This window comes from Schistocerca americana, chromosome 7 (assembly GCF_021461395.2).
Source record: "Schistocerca americana isolate TAMUIC-IGC-003095 chromosome 7, iqSchAmer2.1, whole genome shotgun sequence".
In the NCBI taxonomy this organism is placed as follows: domain Eukaryota; kingdom Metazoa; phylum Arthropoda; class Insecta; order Orthoptera; family Acrididae; genus Schistocerca; species Schistocerca americana.
In genome coordinates, this window is record NC_060125.1 from 310,556,907 (window position 1) to 310,581,508 (window position 24,602).

General features: G+C 38.4%; 1 protein-coding gene across 3 annotated transcripts in view; it reads right to left on the reverse strand.

The window, feature by feature from the left end:
• LOC124622090 (mast/stem cell growth factor receptor kita-like) overlaps positions 1–24,602 on the reverse strand; it is a 299,069-nt gene that overhangs the window by 121,306 nt on the left and 153,161 nt on the right. For all 3 annotated transcript variants that reach the window (XM_047147668.1, XM_047147669.1, XM_047147667.1), the window contains exons 8-10: positions 15,046–15,339; positions 2,441–2,613; positions 352–496 (exon numbers count right to left, since the gene is read on the reverse strand). In XM_047147668.1, coding sequence (XP_047003624.1) covers positions 352–496; positions 2,441–2,613; positions 15,046–15,339 — 612 coding nt within the window. The remainder of the gene's footprint in view (positions 1–351; positions 497–2,440; positions 2,614–15,045; positions 15,340–24,602) is intronic.

Sequence of the window (24,602 nt, forward strand, 5' to 3'; positions counted from 1 at the left end):
AGACACCTCACCGAACAGCTCACCTTGGTTTTGTTCACTGGCAGGACTCTGTAGATATTCTGCAAGTGTCTACGAGTGTCTGCCAAGCTTTGTTTTCCACCAAAAGGAACTCAATGACAGCTCTCTGCTTGGAACATACTTCCATTACACACACAATTTTGAAGGCTACTATAGCATTATGACCTTCATGAAACTGTAGGGGCTGAAGTGGGAATATTCCACAATGTCCCACAACAAATTCTGCATTTTCCAACTAAAAGTGGCCAAAAAAACAAGTATTGCATTACTTATTGAATGCTCCTCATGACAGTTCTAATGGAAAGACAGTAATTTAAAATACAGATAATTTACCTTCACAAATAATTTCAATGGTGTTACTGCCTATTCCATAGTCATCTGAAGCAATACAAGACAGATTTCCTGGTATTTCACATGAAAATTTGTACGTGGAAGTCAGAAAAGATCCATTCCTCACACCATCTGCATTATTCCTTTGCTGCAAAATAATTATTCATCAATCTTATAAGATTCAATACAAGAGATAAATCTATCAAACTTCCAATTAAGTAATATTGTCGAGGCTACATTCTGTGATTACAGACGAATGAAAAGCTTGTGCCAAACACAAAAAACAACACACAAAAAATTGGGGAGGGGGGTAGAGATGGCAGCATGCTAGAATGCACAATTTTTTGGTGCACTGTATAAACTGAGAATGAATTTAATGCAAATAACAAAGATAATCAAATCTCTTGGATTTTGTGCTAGTCTCTGAAGATCCAAAAACTGTTCTGTAGTGCTCCATTTTAATTCATTACTTTTATTTATTTTTTTTCATCTGAGTCCAAAGAAGAAATTATGATATGTTTAGAATTTTATGATCAAATTTTTACCCTGAGTCATTTCAGACACATGTGTGTCTACATGTTTCCTAAACACATTTACAACCATACGAAAAGTTGTACCCGGAGGAACCAAACATATCCACCTCAAATGCAGCAGTTATGTTGCACAGCACTGGCTTTTCTCAGTCAGCAATGCATTTAGTGACAGAAAAGGGAGATAAGATCTTGGGTACACTGGCTCTGATATGAGGACCATCAATAGGTGTATTAGCCATTATGTTCAGTATCATACTAAAGGCATTACTTGTATTTCACTATGCCTTGGCTATGTGTTCCAACACCAGTTCACTTACTCAATATGCATTTGTGAAGAGCTGTGTCACATGGCTGTTGGACACCACCATCACCCTCTGTAGATGGCAGTCTGTGGGTCCAGTGACAGAAATAAGTTCCATTGAGAGGCCTGTACAGCCTGCACTGAAAAAACTGTTAATATTGGCAGATCTGCTTTAATGAAGATTCAGACAATATTCTGGTGAGCTCCAATTTCATTTGTCACTTTTCTTCACTTTCTTCAGCAAATTCCAAAGAAGGAATGTGAGGTTCTCCATATTCTGACCATTACATCAGTGGCTTACCTAGTATTACAAATGATGGACATAATGCTGTGTAGACTGGTATTGGGTCATTTTCAGTAACCTGGAAGGTGACTACCACTGTGGCTCACGTCTGGAGGCAAAGTTGAGAATGCCATGAAGTAATGACAAGTGGATTGTGCTATCAAATCACTTGTACCACAGTCTGGTATTCTGGTATGGGTCATGACTCATGAGATAATCTGGTGACCAATCACCATTGGTGGTTCCTCAAGGACATCATAACAGCCATGTGATACATTCTGGATGTCCTGGTACCAATGGCACCACCATTCGTGAAAGCTAAGCCCTATGCATAACTTTAATAGGTCAATTTATGTCCTGCGAATGCTCTGCCATGGCCAGCTACACAATTAGTCTTCTCCCAAATTGAGAATGAGGTTCTATGAAGTACACACTCAAGGATCCACCCACAGTCACCAATCTGCAGGTATTGCACACTCTGGTGCAAGCTGCAGGAGATGGAATACCACAGCACACCATTCAGGATATTTTCAACTCCATGCAACAATGTTTGGTCACATTTGTTGACCAATTTCATGGTCCATCAGCATATTAAGATTAACCTTGTTTGGCAGCATTCTGAAATTAATGTTGCTCTTGAAAATATAAAAGTCCAGTCACTTAATATCAATATCCTTTTCTTGCCTGCCCACCAGTCTCAGTTTGCCTTAATCTACTAGCTAAAGACTTAATCATGTTTATGAATGTATAGGTGTTGCATTCATACATGTATTTTGTGTTTCTAGGTGATTTCATCTTAAAAGTTGTACTATGAAAAGCAAATAGAAATTAAGGGAGTACTGAAGCAGTCAACATGTGAATGTGCATTCACGTGTACAGACACACACACACACACACACACACACACACACACACACACACACACACACACACACACACACACAGATGAAGCATTAACTGTATTAGGTATTATACCTCTGTTTCTAAATATTTGGTTGTGCAAGCAGATTCACTAGTGCATGAAGTAAAATTCCAGGAAACAATAACAAAGCTGGAACCACTAGCCACCTCACACTTCACTATGTATGTTTCTTTTTCAGCTAAGAATATTTTCTTCTGATTGTTGACAATCCACGTTGTTGGCTTACCTGTAAAAACAAAATGTTTATGTGAAATCATAAAATGAATGAACACTATATTGAAAATACAAACAGAAAGCAAATTACATACACTAAATGCAGATAAATTATCAAGAAAGAGCCTTTGCTGTCTAACAACCTCCTGAGTCTATTACATCCATGGTAATTATTCCAGATAATAATTTATTTCTTTATAGCATCAAGCAATGGAAATCCCAGGTTGGAATATCAACAATATAAGGAAAAAGAGTGATTGTTATTCACCATAAAGATGACACTTTGAATTGCAGACAGGCATAACAAAGTGACTGCTACACCTTTATCTTTTGGCCAAAGTCTTCTTGAGAAACAGAAACATAACACATTTCATTCACACATGCATGTACATCTCATGCCAAAATGACCACCATTTTGAGCAGCTAAGACTGGATTGCAATATCATGTTGAATGGAAGCAGCAATGCGGGTAGGGTGGGAAAGGGAAAAGGCTAACAAAGTATAAGTGCAGGAGGAGAAGAGTGCTGTATGGCAGAGTGTGCAGGGACTAGAAGGAGGCATGATGAAACTGTCACCAGGAGCACCTTCGGAAGGTTGTGAGGAGGGAGGTGGGGAGGGGGATTGGACAGTGGGGAGGGGGGGGGGGGGAGTGGAAAAGGGGAGGAGCTGGGAAGGGGAAAGCTGGGTGAGTGAGTTGGCATAGGGTGGCACAAAAAGATGGTGAGGGGATGTGAATAGGGAGGAGGCATTAGGACTGATGAGGCAGAAACTGTTCTGTAGAGGGTATGGAGCAGTAAGTTACCACCATCTATCCTATCACCTCCTCCCTATTCACATCCCCTCACCCTATTTGTGTGCTGCCCTATGCCAAAGCATCCACATGTCTTTCCCCTTCCCTACTCCTTTTCCGCACCTTCCCCCCACCCCCCAACCCCTCCTGCTCCACGGCCTTCTGATGCTGCACTTGGGAGTCTTGTCATGCTTGCCCCCAGCCCCTGAATGCTCTGCCAGACAGAGCTCTACCCTCACCCCACGTATACCCTGCTATCTCTTCCCCTTTCCCACCCTCTCCAGACTGCCGCTTCCATTCAACATGACAGTTGCATTCTGGTCTGAGCTGCCGAAGATTGTGGTTATGTGAGCGTCAGGTATGCTTGCTTGTGTGACCAAATGTGAGCATGTTTCCTTTCCTGAAGAAGGCTTTGGCCAAAAGCAAAATATGTATCTAATTTTTTGTTATGCCTGTCTGCAGCTCACTGTGTCATCTTTACTGTGAGTAGCAGTCTATCTTTTTCCTTACATTATTGTTTCCAAAATCCCAATAATTTTGGAAGATGATCTCAATATTATTTTTTATGAATGATATCAATTCACTAAACACAAATAATGTTTACGTAAGGTATATTCCAGAATGAGGGAAAAATGTAATGCTATCAGTGAAGATAATTCTTTTTGGGTAAGAAAATGCTATAATTGGTTATGTAAAAAGGCTTTTCTCTTCATTACTCAGTATTTAACTAAGAAAGAGTTATCAAAACTGAAACTTCAAGTCAGGCAGAGGTAATCATATATGACTTTTCTCATTAGCTACAAAAGATGCTATAGTGGCTTCATTGGCATAGGTTAGAGGCAACAAAGCAATAATCGTGGAAAACTAAATTATACTAGAGATCAAATGAAAGAAAAATAAAAGGAATACAAGTTTATCTCAAGGCGAGATCAAACTATAAAGCGTTTTGGATAATACAGATATGTTTAGACTAATTCTGCAAGACAGGTGAAAAGATTAAGTTAATGTAACGCATATGAAGGTCAGAGGCAATGAATGAAGTAATAGGGATGAAACAAATAAAAAACAATAAGAAATGATTTTAGGTAGCACTAGATGTGCACAAGGCTTGCAAGAGCAAAGAGGAGAAGAAATAATGAAACAAAAAAGGAAAAACAAGACAAAAAATTACAAAGAGACAAAAAAGGACTGACACTGTAAAAGTGTTTCTGCATTGTCCCTTCACGCTATTCTCTTCTATTCTATTCTTCCACAGAAATATACCCTGCTTCTATTGAGGCTAAGCAACATTTAATTTGTGCCTGGTGATCTATTGGCACATTTTTGGGAGTTCATCATGAAGCTGTTATGAGTTGCTCCTGATTTGAGACAGACATAATCAGGAGATAAAATATCATCCATTAGATGTGTCATATTTAACTTTGAAAATGGAAACAGACTTTCCAACTTGTGCTCAGATTAAACATTTTCTTGTTCCAAAATCAAATAAATTCATTCTTCTGCTGCTCTCTTCCTTTCCCATTTTCATTTTCCAATCTCTCCACAGCAACCCCCCCCCCCCCCCCCTACTGTACATATATTTGTTTTATTTACTGATATAACAATAGAAACAAATAAAATTCAAGTAACTCCCAAAAAGATTAAAAATAAAATACATATACTTGACAAAGTTTTGATGAGGCATTGTTTTTTTCTATATAATTTTGGCATGGTTGTTAATCTCTTAATTAGGGTCTGGAATGAATGGTTTGACAAGAAATCAACAGCCCATTATTAAATAAGGGAATTTAATTTTGAAGTTACAAGTTGTACACTTTTCTCATTGAACTGAAGACTGTGAAGAGCATGATAATTTAATTTCGTATAGTTTTCTTACGGCTCCTCCATATTTAAATAAAATAAATTTTTGGGGTGGCATAAGAAAAAGTAAACTCTCCATTACTGTGTCTATTATAACTGATTTATGAGTGCATAAGTTACCTTAGGGTTAACAGGATAATTGTTGCAGAGAGTACATATTGACACAAAAAATTGCAACCCGGATGCTTGATTAAGAAAACTTTTGGCCAGAGGAGGCAAACAATTAGGTCTTTATGTCCACCCATTCATCTCATGAAGAAGAAATGTTTCATAATTTGGAATATGGTGTAACTTCAGATGAGTGAGCCAGATCGGTTTCAGTCTTCATGAAATTAATTCTCATCTGTATGAGCAGTATCTGGAAATATTTGTTATAAAGTGATTACCATTACATATCAGTGTTACTTTGGCAAAGTAATGTGCTGAATAGTGAACTCATTGCTCTAGATTACTAAACAATGGAAAATCCAGGATGGAATGTAACAATATTATGAAAAGGATAGTTGCTACTCACCATATAGCAGAGATGTTAAGTCACACAAAGGCACAACAAAATAACTATCGAAAAGTTAGCTTTCGGCGAACAAGGCCTTTGTCAAAACTAAGACAAAAGACACACACACACACACACACACACACACACACACACACACACACACACACACACACACACACACAAATGTAACGTGCACGCACATGACCACAGTCACAACTGGAACCAGACTGCAAGCAGCAGTGCCTTACAGGAGAGGCAACTGAGTGGGGGTAAGAAGGAGGCTGCAACAGGGAGGAGGAGGAATAACAGGGTACATGTGGAGGATGGTAAAGTCCTGCTAGGAACATGCGGGGATGAATGGAGAGTAGGGTAACCTTTCTGTGATCTTTCCCATGTCGTTGAGTGTACTTTTTAGAATTTTTGTGGGTGTAATTCTATGTTACTTATGTATTTTCCTGCATTTTTTCCACCTCCATGGATCCTTGCACCTCACATCTGTGTCAATACAGAGACGTTTCCTTATCCCTAGCCAGAACCCATCCGCACTTACTGTTCTTGTGTTGTTGCTTGACTCATGGAATCCCCCAAAATGGCCTTACCATCAAATTACCCATCTCTGGCTGCCACCCTTCTTTTCATGATGACCATTTTTTCATATTCTGCCAATACTTAGCTCTCACTAACACGTTCAGCAAAACCATACCAATCAGATTCAAACCACCTTGCAATACCTTCTCTCCACCCGTAAAATTCTTCTGCTATGCAATACCAAATTCCTGGATCCCATAACACACACTGAAATTCTTGCCCTCCAGGAACTAGAGTAACATGCACAACACCACCTCTAAAAAACTCTCCAACCTGCTCACTTACTATACTGTCCACCACCTCTACAACTACCTCCAAACCTCCCCCATGCACCCTCACAGCTGACAAAGCCTGTCTCACAGACCTAATACATTTACCCCACCCTACATAGCTCCCTCCCACCACCACACAGAATCCAGAACCTAAACAGACCTGAAATACAGTCATGAAGCTTTCCTCCAAAAGCCAGACCCCTGCAAAAGCATCAATCCTTCCCAAAGTCCTCACCTTTTGCCCCACTCCCATACCAATCACACAGGACTTGTTAAAGACCTTCTCTCCTTCTCCTGGACCCTACAGTGGAAACATTTTTTTGCCACCAACCCTACCAATCACACTCAACCAAAGACCAATTTTTAACCTTCCTGACCCATTTCACCCCCACTGCCACCAAATCACCCCTTGTTAACTTTCCAGAATTTCTTAACCTTGAATCTTGCCTAACCACCATTCCCAAAATCTCTCAACATACAAACTAACATTACACAGACAGAAAGATAAGCAATCCACCACCTATAAACTGATCCCGGCCTTATAAACCTAAATGCTGATAAAGACACCACCACTGGTGTTTTGAACCACAAGGATTACTTGGCAGAAGGACTATGCCAGCAGTCAGATTCTTCCTCTTGCAAACCGTGCCACAGTGACCCCATTCCAGGCATCCAGCAATATCTCCAGTCTCTCCTCAAATCCTTAGGCCCATCCCAGAAACTCTCATTGGAGTCCATCTCTCTACTAACTCCCAGTACTCCTCACTTTGCTACCTTCTACATGCTTCCCAAAGTCCATAAAACCAACCACATACGACATCTCATTATGACCAGTTACTGTCTCCCACTGAGAGAATCTCTGCCCTCATGGACTAATACCTTCAGCCTATATAGAAGATAGCAGCCAATTTCTCAACTGACTCTCCACAGTTCTTGTTCCTTTACCACATGGTGCCTGCTTGTCACTACTGATGCCACCTCCCATTACACTAACATCACCAATGCTCATGGCTTTACTGCTATTGAACACTACTTTTCCCAGTGCCAGATGGATCCAAACCAACCACCTCCTTCCTAGTCACCATAACCAATTATATCCTAATCCACAATTACTTCTCCTTGGATGTCATTACCTACAAACAAAGCTGGGTATGGGCTACAGGCACCTGCATGGCACATCCTATGCCAACCAATTCATGGGCCATCTAGAGGAATCGTTCATAATCACCCAGAATCCCTAACCTCTTTCACCTGGTTCAGATTCACTGATGACATCTTCATGATCTGGATCAAGGGTGAGGACACCCTATCCACATTTCTCCACAACCTCAACACCTTCTCCCCCATTCACTTCACCTGGTCCATGTTGACCTCCACCTCAATGATGGCTACATCAGTACCTCTGTCGATATCAAACCTACCAACCACCAGCAGTACCTCCACTTCAACAGCTGCCACCCATTACATTCCAAGAAGTCCCTTCATGCAGCCTAGCCAACCATGGCTGTTGCATCTTAGTGACGAGCAGTCCCTCTCGAAATATACTGATGATCTCACTGATCCCTTACAGATTGTAATTACCCTCCCAACCTAGTACAAAAACAGACCTTCCAACCCTTCTCTTCCCAGTCACCCAAAGCATCACAGCCAGGCCACAGATGAGCATTCCCATTGTGACTCAGTACCACCCAGGACTGGAGCAACTGAATAACATTCTGTGCCAGGGTTTTGTCTACCTCTCGTCATTCCCTGAAATGAGAAATGTCCTAGCCACTATACTTCTCACTCATCCCGCAGTGGTATTCCACCACACAACAAAACTACACAATATCCTCATCCACCTCCACACAATCCCTGCTTCCAAACCCTTGTTTCATGGCTCACATCCCTGTAAAATTCCTAGATTTAAGACCTGTCTGATACATCCTCCCACCACAACCTACTCCAGTCTGGTCACAAACATCAGCTGTTCCATCAAGGCAGGGCTACCTGTCAAGCTAGACATGTGATCTAGAAGCTAAGCTGCAACCACTGTGCTTTATACTACATGGGTATGACAAAGAACAGGCTGTCTGTCCGCATGAATGGCCATCAACAAACAACTGGACCACCCTGTTGCTGAGCACACTGCCCAACATGACATTCTAAATTTAAATGACTGCTGCACACCTGTGCTGTCTGTATCCTTCCCACCAACACCAGTTTTTCTGAATTGCACAGGCGGGAACTCTCCCTAGAATATATCCTAAGTACCTATAACCCTCCTGACCTCAACCTTCATTAGTCATAGTCCTTACTCATCTAGCCACATTCCTGTTCCCATTCCAGAACTAAACAGCCCTCCATTACAGCAATGCACCCAGTCCTTCTACTGCTCTCCTTTTCAGATAACCCCCCACCCCCTGTCTCTACCCCACCCTCCATCTAATCTCCCGACTGCACCTAGCTGCGCTACTCTCCTCCTCGTACCTGCACACTCCCAGCAGCTCTTTACTGTCCCCATGCCTGCCCTACTATCCCTCCCTCTCACCGACTATTTCTCTTCTTTACCCCCACCCAGTTGGCTCCCCAAAATGCACTGCCACTCGTAGTTTTGCTCCAGCTGTTGGAGAATGCAGTCATGTGTGTGTGTGTTACACTTGCATGAGAGAGAGAGAGAGAGAGAGAGAGAGAGAGAGAGAGAGTCTATTTTCAACAAAAGCCTTGTTGGCTGAAAGCTAACTTTCTGAAAGTCTTTTTGTTGTGTATTTCTCTGACTCAGCATGTCCCTATATGGTGAGTAGCAACTATCATTTTCATAATACTGCTCTAGATTATTTATGCTTAATAATTTATTCATATTTGTTTGAAAATGTATTCTTTTAATTATTTGTGTTTTGATGAGAGTGGCTTTTTGTACTGTATTAGAATGTTAAGGTTTCCGATTTTATTCATATCAGTATAGGTCCAAATAAAGTTGGCTATATAGGTACTCCCAAAATTTCAATAATGTCATTCTAAGGAGAGAACTATTCTTATTTTATCTGATTGTATCATTAATTATTTTTTCCAATATTTAATTTAATTATATGTTTGATTATTAAATTCATTTCTCCTTGTTTAACTTATAGTTGCATTTTCTTTGTGGATTTTTATTGTTCATGCTGTACAAGATTAGGTAGTTATTCTAGATTGACTGTTAGTTGATTATTAAATAATTACTACTCTTTGTTAGGTTACTTACATCTACAGTATAGAAGAAAAATGTTTTCTTCATAATTTATTGTGGGTTTCACATATAACATGAGCAGAGACAAAAAATAACATGTCAATTTTTACTAGACTTAAGGCACTGTGCCATCTAGTATTATATAAATGAGCACATGCAGCTATACAAAAAAAGAAATCATATACATTGCCTAGAAATTCGCTTCTTTATATCATTTTTAAAGAAATAAAGCAAATAATCTATGAAATTTCAACTAACTAATCAGCAAAAACTAAATTCAGAGGAAATAATTTGCTTACAGCAGGATCAGTCTCCATAAACATAAAAACAATGATCATTCACCGAATACAATTTGATTACTCTACTGAATGTATCCTTCTATGCCAGACTTGTATGCCATCAAAACTAATGGTTAGAAATAAAATGGATCTGAGAAAACTGAACAGACTCTATGCCAAAAATCTTAGAGTGCCTTTGGAACGTCATATTCGCTGCATCTGATAAAATGGCATAATATACGAATTTACTCATATCTCAACCACACAGCACTCCCTCCTTACAGAATGTAGATAGTCATTAAAGTTGAAGGTCTTCATGTTAAATATGAAAAGGTGATGAATCCACATGCTCTGATATTTTCAGTGTCAAACAATTAAATAAGAACTGTAATCTACTTGCTCTCCTTATTTCATTTTATCTACAACCTCTTTCTCTTTTAAGTTATAACAAAATACTCACAGAGGAGAGATTCATACTCTGTTACTCTTGACAAACTCACTGAACTATCTATTCATCTGCTAGTTTCACTAGCATGGAGGAACTTCTTAGCACTAAATGGTTTTTCATTCTACCTCACCTCGTAATAGCCTTTTGAAGGTATGTAGTACAAGGGCTTAAATGACATAAGTCTCCTTGTATGCTTCTAGAAAATGCGTCTTCATGCTGAGCATCAAAGAGATCCAACTCTGTGTTCAAACATACTAATAATTAATGATATCAATATAATGGAAGGAAACATTCCACGTGGGAAAAATTATATATAAAAACAAAGATGAGGTGACTTACCGAACAAAAGCGCTGGCAGGTCGATAGACACACAAACAAACACACAAACAAACACACACAAAAAAACAAACACACAAACAAACACAAACATACACACAAAATTCAAGCTTTCGCAACAAACTGTTGCCTCATCAGGAAAGAGGGAAGGAGAGGGGAAGATGAAAGGAAGTGGGTTTTAAGGGAGAGAGTAAGGAGTCATTCCAATCCCGGGAGCGGAAAGACTTACCTTAGGGGGAAAAAAGGACAGGTATACACTCGCACACACGCACATATCCATCAACACATACAGACACAAGCAGACATATTTAAAGACCAATGTCTGCTTGTGTCTGTATGTGTTGATGGATATGTGCGTGTGTGCGAGTGTATAACTGTCCTTTTTTCCCCCTAAGGTAAGTCTTTCCGCTCCCGGGATTGGAATGACTCCTTACCCTCTCCCTTAAAACCCACTTCCTTTCGTCTTCCCCTCTCCTTCCCTCTTTCCTGATGAGGCAACAGTTTGTTGCGAAAGCTTGTGTGTATGTTTGTGTTTGTTTGTGTGTCTATCGACCTGCCAGCGCTTTTGTTCGGTAAGTCACCTCATCTTTGTTTTTATATATAATACTAATAATTAAATGTGATCTGTACTTTTATGAGAAATATTGTGCTCGTGTTGCTATATGATTTGCTCCCACGTAGCTTGGCAGGAACTTCAAATTTTTGCTACATTCACTTTATATGCAGACAAGTGTTGTGAAGTAACTTCAGTGAAATGATGTGTTGCATAGCCTTTATAGTACCAGTGAATAATGATTGCCAAACATGTGTTTTATTTTTGTTTGATTGTTTAGTAAGTTTGGACCCATAAACTCTGTGGAGATTTTGTACTATCTGTGCAAGTAACTGAATGTGGATGGATACAGCGTTTCTGTAAGTTGGGGCGATGCTGGTAGTTTAGTGATGCTTTGTGGCACTTGCTGGTTTGATGATTACTCCACGCAGCTGCACCCTTGCCTCAAATACACACCGTGCTCCATGGAATTGCACACACCATGACAATGAATTCTCTCAGGGAAGAGAGAGAAGAGAGTCAGCCTGCTCTAAAGTCTCATAGAGAGTTGGCTCTGAGATGTCTATTTATTTGTATCACTTGATCTAGTTACCAAATAATAATTGTAGACAGTTCTTATATGGAATGTTCTGAGAGTGTATGAACTGGAAGAATATATGTACCTCTTCAAAGAGTAGCTCCTGTTATTTAGTGGTCTATTTGAAACAGATAGGCACAATTCCATTTTCAGCACAGGGCAAACTGCAGAGGGCATGAAGTCCAAAAAAAGAAGAAAGAATATACTGAAAGGGAAGAGATACTCTAGATAAGCAAGCCAATAACAGCAGGACACTAGACAACAGCTCACAATTAATACACAAAATCCCCCTCCATGCATCCAGCATATTTGGCAGGGAACATCTTAGTGTGTGTATTAGTTATCTTCAGTAACATGTGTTTTTCTTTGCTTGCTACTTCTGGAAGTAAATCATATGTTCAGCTGTCAGACTGAGTTGACATCCATCAGACAAAACATCTTGACATGTTATTTTCTCATATGTCAGTTTATAAATAAGAGCTGTTGCCAAGAATTTCTGGAATATGTTCTCCCAGTGGAAAACAATGATGTTGATTTCTGTGTTCTTGTGGAGACAGCTCTTATTGCTAAAATTAATAGTAGTCACACTTGCTGCTTCCTCCAATGAAATGTGGTTATACCTGGTTGGAACAATCAAGCTACCACCTTTAATAATGTTACCCGCTCTGCAGACCCAGGGTAGAAATTAAATTAATATGGAAACAATGCCTGCTTTGCATTACCGCAGCATGAAGGTGTTGTTGCAGTCTTCAGCCCAAAGAGTGGTCCGATGCAGCTCTCAACACTATCCTGTTCTGTGCAAGCCTCTTTTATTCTACATAACTACTGCAACAGATATGGGTCTAATATATTAGTTTTTGTCATGATCTCTGCCATTAACATAAATATTTCCTTTTTTCCAATGTGGAGGTCAGAAATGTTATTGGAAAATTTCATTTTGACAGACTAAGCAACAATTGTTAATACTGCTTTTCTGAAATGTGTGATATGCTTCCTCACTTTTTTAATTATCTGCCATTGACCTAAGTTTCAGGAAAAATTACAATTTTCACATTACATATGTGCAGATTCCATCATACAATAGATGTGCAACTTGCCAATTACAGTTCTCATCATCAATCAGCCTCTAGCCCTTCATCATACATCCATTTGCACAGACAAATTATGACTTGTTGCACATCATTTCAATAAAAGCATTGTTCAAATGATCTATAGCACATGCAGTTAACTAACTAAATTACTTCCTCATAAAGTCTCTGTCACACAATGAGTCTCAATTTGGAGAAAACCTTCTTAAGATTTCTGGCATCTTTTAACATAGCAATTATGTTAAACAATGCCAAACAAAGAAATCCTAGAAAAGTAAAGTTGTGCTTGACGAGGCATGTGAACACACAACAGAGCAGAGCTATTTCCTCTAAATACTATTGCATTGCAGACTTCTTGCTTGCATGTGTGAGAGTTCATCCATCACAAATAACATAAGAAATATAACTGGAATAAGTTTAACAACTAAATGATGAAAATGCACAATGCAGACAAAATATTTTGTGCCCCACAAAGTAACATGTAAATTATTTAAACACTTTAAGACAAAATAATGCAGCACCATGAAGTAATTACCCAAATGGGACAGAAATCAGTAGTTGTGATATTTTCATGTACAGACAAACGAATTATTTTAACTTCAGAAAAATTGGATAATTTAGTTAAGAGAAAGAGTGTCACAAATTGAGATAGTCAATAATGCTTTGGTCCACCTCTGGCCCTTATGCAAGCAATTATTTGGCTTGGTACTGACTGAAAGAGTTATTGAATGTCTTCCTGAGGGATAACATACCAAATTCTATCCATCTGGCATGTTAGATAATCAAAATCCCAACCTGGTTGGAGGACCCTACCCTTAATACTCAAAACGTTCTCCACTGGAGAGAGTTCTGGTGATCCTGCTGGCCAAGGGGGGTTTGGCAAGCATGAACGCAAGCATTAGAAACTCTCACCATGAGTGGGAGGGCATTATCTTGCTGAAATGTAACGCCAGGATGGCTTGCAATTAAAGTCAATAAAACAGGGCATAGAATATCATTGAGGTACTGTTGTGCTGTAAGGGTGCCGTGGATGACAACCAGACAATCACTTCTGGTTGGCAGACTGTATGGTGCATGACAGTTAGGTCTGGGGCACCTGCGGACATGATTTCACTGCTCATCAAGGTTTAATTTGAAAGGGACTCATCACTGAAAACAATTCAACTCCAGCCAATGAGGTCTCAGGCTGAGATGTGTCTGGAGATGCTCCTGACAGCAGCGATACTGGCTTGACTGCTGCTCATCATACAAGCCAACAACCAGGAGTGAAGGTCTGGGATGCCATTTCATTTCATAGCAGGACACCTTTAGTTGTCATCTGCAACACCCTTAGAGCACAGTGGCACATCGACAATAATCTATACCCTGTTTTATTGCCCTTCATGGCACATCATCCTGGGCTTACGTTTCAACAAGAAAATGCCCACCCACACACAGCAGGAGTTTCTACTGCATGACTTCACGCTGGTCAAACCCTACCTTGGCCAGCATGGTCACCTGATCTCTCCCCAATTGAGAACATATGGAGCATTAAGGGTTTTGGCTCTCCAACCAGCACAACATTTTGACAATCTAACACACCAATTGGACAGAATTTAGCATGATATCAATCAGAAGGACATCTCAAAACTCTATTAATCGAGTCCAAGCCAAATAACTGCTTCCGTAAGAGCCAGAGGTGGACCAATGCATTACTGACTTGCTCAATTTGTGAAATTCTTTTTTTGTGAATAAATCATTCAAGTTTTTTGAAATTGTAATCATTTGTTTGTCTGTACATGCACAGCACATCTACCAATTTCTGTACCATTTGGATAATTTCTTCATGGTGCATCATATTTTTTCTTAGAGTGTATTATGATATGGATCTAATATTTGTACCTTCCATTTTGATACAAACTCATAATCGAATTAATTTGCAGGAAACAGCAGATAAATTCACTATACTCACCACGTACTGTCAGTGTTGGATATGAAATGAATTCACTTCCTGAATTTTGAACAACCACTGTGTATCTACCCTGATCCTTGGTTGTTACATTTCGAATAGAAAACTTGATTTCTTTGCTGTTTGTAATTAGAGAATATCGCAAAACAGGATCAATTTCTTTATCCTGTGGACTCTTCCACACAACAGAAAATTTGTTTGGAAATGCATCAACATATGCCACCCATGTAACATTTTCTCCATCATCTACAGTTATGTCCTTTGTGGCAGAAAATGAGACATCAACAAAAGAATCACCTGAAAATCCACAAAACAATTGCTTTTAAATTTCAAAGGCTCACCTGAAAATCTACAAAACATTTGTTTTAAAATATTGTCACCCAAAAGTAACAAAAATTTCCTTATTTTCACAACTACAATAAATTATTAAAAGAAAGTGCATCCATACCAGACAAATCATGTTAAATATCTTTTACATGTGACTGTTAATAACAGAAGGTGGAAAGGTAACAAGCCACCATATTGTTGAGGTTTTGAGTGGTTGATGGGCACATAAACAAGAAGCATTAAGCTTTCAAACAATGTCCTTTTCAGAAGTAACTAGAACAGAACACACATACAATGCATACATACATTTGCATGCCCACTTCACATGGCAGACTACGTTGTACTGGCACAACAGATTGTTAGTCTAGTATAAACATTTACTGACCGCTCCATGCTTGAACAGTATAGTGAGCTGTTGTTTTTACTGCTTCCATTATCTATATTCAAGCAAGGATTTTTCCATTATCATACACATATGTGACTTTAATCCTCGTGTGATATGGAGACAGTAATTGCTTCTATCACTTACTCCTTCATCACAAAAAAAAAGAAAGAAAAGAAAGGGAGAGATGACTTAATGACTGACAAAGATGAAGTATAGATCATCATCAAATTTCCATATCTCTATGATAAATGTTAGTTAAAGAAACTCAGACATTGACAATATCAATAATGTGAATAACTGCATGAGCCACAAAATTTCTCTCAAGTATCAATAAGGAGAACACTGGTTTCATGTGATGCCCTCGCAATGGAAAAATTAGAGGCATTAGTTCCAGAAGACCACAGTGTCGACAGTGGCACATTTAGATAATAAACAGCTATTACTATTATTTTGTTTATCCCTTTAATTAAATAAGTTATTGAAAGCCAATGACAAGGAAATATTTAAAAGTTGTGCTGTTGGTAGACAAATCTCCGATTCATTTTACAGCTACCACATATACTACCAATGCACCAAAGTCTGTCACCTGCTGTACTTATGACCAATCCTATGTGATCTCTGTGTTTCAAGTTGGTGATTCTAATTGCAACTCACCATTATTGTAGTTATAGGGACTTAAGTTTTGTTTTAGTGATGCGCAATATTTTACATTTATGAACATTTAATTCATGCTGTCAATATTTGCACCAGCTTGATATATCAGGATTAGAAAGAACATTTTTGCAATTTTTTACATACAATTCTTCATTACACGCAACTGCCTTATTGATCTTACTGCTACCATTGCTCTTAATATTGCTTCCCAGGCTATTAACAAACAACATGAAAAGAAAGGGACCCAACACACTTTCCTGTGGCATGCCTGAAATTACTTCTACATCTGTCAAAGACTCTATATCTAAGATAACATGGTGCTTCCTCTCAATGTCCAAAGTTTAGTTCGTAACTCATGTACTCAAGTGATCACACTTTTATTAATGGGCATTGGTGTGTTAGTTTGGGAATTGTTTTTTTGGAAGTCTAGAAATACTGCATCTATGGTCCCAGATTGTACGGATTTTGCATGAGAAATGTACCAGTTTGGTTTTCAGTGACCGATGTTATTGGGATTAAAGTCACTTGGTGATCACTCTGTTTGAGAGACCTCATCACACTGAATGATGCTTTTGCAAATCACTCCTGTTACCCTTCAATTACATGAAGTCAGAGAATGGAGGATCCAGGATGGAATAACAACAAAAGGAGTTACAACAGATTGCTACTTACCACAGGGAAGAGGCACTGGGCAGCAGACATTTAAAAGCCCTCCACTTTTAGATAAACACACAAACATTCATACATGCACAACTCAACACACATAGTATTGAGCCCAACTGCATGAGTAGCAATCTGGGACAGTTCTCACACGCACAGTTCAGAAAAGCTGTTGTTGTTAGGAAAAATACTCATGGCACCAGCTGCAAAGCTGTTGTGAAGTTTAGCATAGTGTGTTATCCAGCAAGCTTGGCAAATGAATGGCACAGGTGCCTCTTGGCAACAGTTAGGTGGTGGCCTTTTATCTCAACAGACAGCTTCTTAGTGGTCTTGCCCACACAGAATGCTGCACAGTGGTAGCAGCTAAGTTGGTAGAATACATGGCCACATTCAAAGGTGGCCCTGCCTATGACAGGGTAGGAAATGTGTGACAAGACTGGAGTAAGTGGTAATGGAGTGATTTATCTGACGGGTCTTGCATCTGTAATTGAATTTGGCAGTGGGGCAAAAGGTGAAGCCTTTGAAAAGCACTGATATTTCTGTGGAACTGGGGCTTTTAGAGTACATGTTCATTGATGTGTTTATTTTTTTTCTGACTTTCATCCCATCTCATTTTCATTTTCACATCTATTCTATTATGTATTCATATCATTTTATTACACTTCATTTGGTTCCATATTTTATGAGTTTTTAAGATAAACCTACATATTTTATGTATTTTCAATGCTTTTATCCACCAACAAGGATACTTACACATAACCCCACTTTTATATTTCCAGATTTAACATTTTCCCTCTCTTTACAGCATCTCTTTATCATTCTTGTCAAATTTCCTATGTGCACACTGTTAATTTGCACCAGACTTTCAACATATTTATAATTTTCTTGCGATTTATGCATCACGAAAAATTGTTCAGGGAGAAAAAAAATGATGCTGGCATGATGTTGGCTGCCCTGCACTGTTTACAAATTTTACATAGTTAAGTGTCTTGACAACAGGGCACTCTACTCAGCAGATCTGAAGTGATAGATGTGTAGAAGTTGGAACAATTCATGCCATATCTCCCGTCGCTGCCAAGCTCTACTTGGTGTGGTGGCTGATGGGAGTAACTAGATTTGTTTGAATAAAGATATCATGACCAATTACAAGTATTTCCTAACTGTCCCTATTACACAAATGCAGTTTCATGATTGTGATTATCATGACTCCTTTTTTGAACCATACTTAACACGTTTTGGCATTTGGCCACTTGTAGCATTAGTTGACATCGTCATTCACTTTGCATTGCTCAAATGTTTTTAATTTAAACATAGTGCCAGTTATGTATTTTTTCCATGCTGAGTGAAACGTGTTTCAAGAATTTATTCTTGTTGTCAAGTGCAGTATTTACACATTTATTATTTGTGATGTTCCACAAACAAACAACGTGAGTGATAGTTTGCTTGTGCGTGGTTTTCCACAGAACTGAGGAGGCACAGTACTTGGTAACCTCAAAAAGATGACTACACTGCAAGAGACACAGAATAATACATATTCAAACACCACTCAAAATACTTACGTACATATTTGCACCTGACAAGGAGAAAAAACTTTCGACATGTGTGGTGTTAAGCATGAAAAAATACATAACTAGTGGAGTATTTCATTATTTAAATAATTATTGACAGCTGCATCTTTCAAAAATGTTGACTGATGTTGAAACTGAGTCAAATGTTCTTACTTCTCAGATAGTTATGAGTTCCAGTTACATCAGCAGCTTTTTATTAGATAATAAGCCTCTACTAGATAACTAACAAGTCCCTGACAAGTCTTTTGATGCCTGTTATGTACATATATCACACATAAAATGCAGAAATTGATGAGGGTATCCTATACGTAAATTTTACAGCTTATAATGTTATTTCCCACATGAAACTTCAATATATATCTTGGTGGATTTGAATTTGCACTGAAAGGTGGTTAAAGATATCAGTAGGAACTGAAGTGAGGATAATGTTAAAGTACGAGGAAACAGAACAGCTAGCCATTACATACCTTCGAGAGAGCAAATCCTAATCATTTAAATATAAACCCTTAAAAGTAGAAAATGCTATTCCCAGCTCTCTGAATACATGTGTTCATAACGCAAGGACGAAAGACGCACTGGTTGGGGAAGTTATCAAAGAAGCAGTAGGACACTCAGATCCTACATTGTCTGTCCCTCTTTCTTACTTGAAGAAGAATAAACAAGTTCCAAATGACAGAATAGTATTTTCTACTTTCACATTTTTGTGTAAGTAGTATTAGAAATTTCACTAGCTTAAGGTAAGTACTGGCTCATCATTCTACATCCTTACCGTTTAAGATAAAATATTGATAAATATGTATCAGTAAATAGTATAAAGGTGATAACTGACAATGGAAGACATACAAAAATGAAGTATAGAAAGGGTTAAATGGAAAGAAGTAGAAAGAAAATATAAAAAGGCAGTAGAACTGTCAAAACAGAGTACTTTCTAATATATATTGTTATGTGCACATGTTCTATGTTAGAATCTCCTTACTGTACTATTTTCAGTTTATTGTTTTTTTAGTGATCTTTTTTATTGTGATTTTTTCTGTTGTAATGTAGATTTGGTAATTTGATTCCTGTCACATGGTAGCATTTTTTGTTGCTAATTTATTATCAATACTGTTGTCAGTTTCTGCTCAGTGTCTGCATTTTTTCCTAAATTTGTTGTTCATAAACATTTCTGTTTTAGTGTCTGTTAACTGTAGTTTCTTGCTAACTAAATGTTCACTGCAATTTTTGTACCTTTTGCATCACTTACACTTTGGCATAACAGCTTGGCGGCCTTTTGGAAGCCACAGAACAACAGGTGCTACTGACGATGACAACACCTGGAAAACAGCTGACAGGCTTGAGAGCAATGTCATTCTATTCTGTTCTGAGATTCTATTTTGTTCTGTTGTAAGGCTCTCTTCAGAGCTGCCATTCTGATTAATAAGAGATTCATTCATCCAACATTCTAACTGTTGTATTTGAGTGACAAAACAAAGAAGATTTGTTGAAAGATGTTTACGTCATTTAGTAGATTGAATACTTCCAAGCTCTCTTCCAGCATTTGACTCTCTGCAGATGGAGAAGAAGTCACATGGCAGGAGTTGGTAGCACTGCAGAGCATGTCCACCGCATCAAGAAAATAGCTGAGATAAAAAGTATCCAAAACAGCATCAGGGTGACAGATCATTTGGAAGGTAACACACATTCTGGGGTTAATCCACCTGCAGAACAATGAAGTTACATTCTGTTTTGGTGCCACAAAGGCAGGATGTGAATAAGAGGGGCAAAGTAAAGAGAGTTTTATTAAAAAAAGAAGACTTTGCAAAAAGTAATGGAAGAAAATACAAAATTGCTTAGAGAAAATGAGTTAAACAGTGAAGGATATATAGGCAAGCAGGCGCTTTAGTGTCACCCAAAGTAATTGAAATATTTAAGAAAAAATAAATTCTATTTGGTGAAAACCAAAGGAATTTGGATTGTTGCACAGAACCAAATATAGCTGCCAACAGCAATGATATCTACAGCAAAATATACTCATTTGCTTGAGTAAAAGCTTTCGGCATACAAGTCAAGAAGCAGTACTGATGATTCAGAAGAATTTTGAGTGCTGATTTTGAGGTTACAAGTGCAGAGTGTCTCTGCAGCAACCAACCAACATAATGGCAGCACTACTTCACTTCGCAGCGTGGCAGCTGGTGAGCTGACTACACAGCTACTCAATGCAACACTGCTTCGCCCATGCACAATGCATCAGCACTGCAGTACTGCTTCCTGTATGTCCCATTATGTTACCTGTAAAAAGTGCCAAACTGAGAAGTTTTTTAGTGAATTGTTGTGAGAAATTGTACATATATATTTTTACTGTGTTGTGCAGTCCTGTCAAAATCACATAATGATATTCCTGTGCTATTTAATGAGTATTTGTTGTTATTACTGTATGCCTGTCATTGCCCACAAAATGGAAGAATTATTAGTTGTTGAGAAAGCTCAAACAGAAAAGTTACAGCAACTCAATGAACTGTCAAACAGCATTAAGGCCTGTAGATCGAAGTTAGTTACAAAAGTGGACTCTTCAAATAGCAAAATTTAGACAGATTGCCTACAGATTAACAGCTGGAAATGGAAAAACGATGCAATTTAGTCTGAAAATAGATCCAAGAGCAGTTCAAAGAGGTAGGTGTAAAATAAATCATACAGAGAAACTATCCACTCAGGAGTTCCAAACCATAAACAGGCAAATCTCATACAAGCAAAATTAAGTAGATGCATTATAATATACTAAGGAATTGTTTGGTACAACAAGTGACACAAATGCTTTGACTAGTTTGGGGTAGAACCAACAGGAACTAATTGAACCAAAAGTACAATGGCATGCAGGACACGCTACCACCACAGACAATTCTTTGGGCGATACTGTGGAAAACCAATTTGTACATTACAGTGAAAATACTGGAGTATACAATTATCAAAAACCTACGTGCGAGAAATATTTAGCTTGTAATGAATATGTCAATGAGGAATTGATTTTTGGTTTCTCTACTTGTTTAGGAAGCAGACTTACTAGAAATGGATTTTTTTGTGTGATTAATAGGAATGTACAAGCCAATGAGTATTTCAGCGAATCTTTAATATATGAATGTGGATTTTTTAAGTTCTTAGATGAACTACTATTGTGAGAAAAAGATGTTTATTAGGAATAGATGTTTTAAAATGACAAGCATTCTATGGAATGGGGATGAGAAATACACACATATACGACCTATACTATTTAATAGAAGAACAGAAATAAACTTCATGTGTACCTATCCCACTAACCGCAGTGTTACCTCCTGTTGAGTGTACACAGGGTCATTGCTGATGTGGTCTTACTCACATAATCAGTGTCAGAATGGGAAGTATCTTTATTTTGTGAACTAATTATTGAGATTTATACGTTTTCATTATTTTAATTATTTACCTGAGAAAAAGTTAGTCGTATTTCATTATTTATGGATTCTTGCATGGAAAGATATGCAAAAGTTTATGTACGTATGTAATCTAAGGAATGTTATTATGCGTGCATTTGTTTTTGACTGCTGTAGCAGAAGGTTTAGTGCTAAATGTAACAGCTGGCTCAGCATAAGACATAGGACTGAAGTTGAACAAATCTTTTGTGAGCATTAAGGCATTGCTGCTTATTGAACCTAGTATTCACTTTGTCAGAATTGAACAATAAACAGATATTATAAGTGTTGAAGATTTATTTTATTGATGTGTATACACCACCTACGTGGGCTGACAGCACTGCTATGAAGAAAAATAGCATGTGATTTACCTTGGAAGGAATGCGGTTAACTAGTAATAAGATACTGATACTAGTTTTATTTGGGTAGAAGTGGGTAAAATAACCTTATAATCATTTATTTATTTATTTTTGTCAAGTGAATAAATCTCCAGGATAATTTGCACTCTTTTGAAAATTTGACAGAGTGACATCTGTCAGCAGCCCAAATTAAATGCTTCATTACTTCATATTAAGTTCTACATGAAGGAATTACTTCCTCTTCAACTATCCTGTTGTCTGTAATATATTTCCATCCCTTAATGTACTATACTAAAGCATGAAAGTGACAGGGAAAGCCTGCTATTTGAGAATAAAAAACATACATTTGTGAATAATGATTATAAGCTTTATTTTACTAAACACTTGTGTTTTGGTATGTTTTATATGTATAATATTCTACCTTCTTTCTCCTCTTATAATGGTTGTGTTTTAGATATCTTTTATACATGAAGTTACACAATATAAGATGTTAAGTATGGTAGGAAATTAATGCTCTCCCCTAAAAGAGAAGCTGTTGCATTAACATATCAGTGTAAATGGAATAATGTAGCACACAAGCTCTGGGGCTCCAGTCGATAGAAGTATTGTTGCCGCTAGCAAGAGGGCACTGAGTGCAAAGCACTTTTTTAATGAATGAGAATCAAAATTACCCCTGTTACGAGTGTGCTAGTGCATAAAAGATTAATGTACACATAAAAAAGTGCTACAGGTACATCATGTAATGTGAAGTGGATGAATTAAAGAGCTATTAAGTAAGTGTTTTGAGTTTTGTAATTACTAAAAGAGAAGAAGTAAATATTAACAACAGATGTAGGAATATTCTCAGCAGCAGGTGATAAACTACCTTATCACATATATAGTGAGTAAGAGTATAAAGATACAAAGAACAAGTGAGATAGAACCTCTAAGTTCCAATGACCCCACACTCTACTTTTTCATGATTTTCTTTTAGTGCGAGAGCAATATGACTGCTCTGATGATTCAAATGGTTAAAATGGCTCTGAGCACTATGGGACTTAACATCTGAGATCATCAGTCCCCTAGAACTTAGAACTACTTAAACCTAACTAACCTAAGGACATCACACACATCCATGCCCGAGGCAGGATTCAAACCTGCGACTGAAGCAGTCGCATGGTTCGAGACTGAAGTGCCTAGAACCGCTCGGCCTCTGATGATAAAAATACACAAACATAATAATCAGGTAAACATAATAATCAGGTAACAATAAAGAGGTAATGGCTGATATGGCATTGACAAGGATAACATGTGAGAAGGCTCTGTAATGTAGAATTGAGAAAAATCAATATGAAATATGGCATTGTGTAAGGTTGCATAAGAAGAAATTAGGGAAGACACTTTCATTGTGACCATCCTGGCTATGCAGAAATTTTATCAGAAAGTTGTAAAACTAAGAGCCACAAGCAGAGCATAACAGTTAAAAATAGAAAGATGGGGTGATCCCATTTTTATGTAGGTATAGGCCAGAAGAATGATTGATGAAACAAAAGACTGAAACAATCGAAAACCCAGGATGGAGTGAAACAATATAATGAAAAAGATAGGTGCTGCTCATCCTACAGGGGAGATGCTGAGTCGCTGAAATGCACAACAAAAAGACTTTCGGAAAGTTAGCTTTCGGCCAACAATGCCTTTGTTGCAAATAGCCAACATAGACACAGACACACACACACACACACAAACACACACACACACACACACACACACACACACACACACACACACACACACACACATGCAAATGCAGCTCACACACACATGACCACAGTCTCTGGCAGCAGGGACCTGACTGCAAGTGCAGTGCATTATGGGGGAGGCAAGCAGGTGGGGGTAAGGAGGAGGTTTGGGTAGTGATGGGGAGGGATAGCAGGGTATGGTATGCGCCATGCTGGAAGCTTGCAGGGACGAGGTTAAGAGTGGGCTAGCTAGGTACAGTCAGGAGATTAGACGGAGGGTGGGGAAGAGATGGAAGGGTTAGTGCAAAAGAGAGAAGTAAAAGGACTGGGTGCATTGGTGCAATACAGGGCCTTTTAGTTCTAGAATTGGAACAGGGAAGGGGCTAGATGGTTGAGGACAGTGACTAATGAAGGTTGAGGCCAGGAGGGTTATGGGAACGTAGGATATATTCTACAGAGAGTTCCCACCT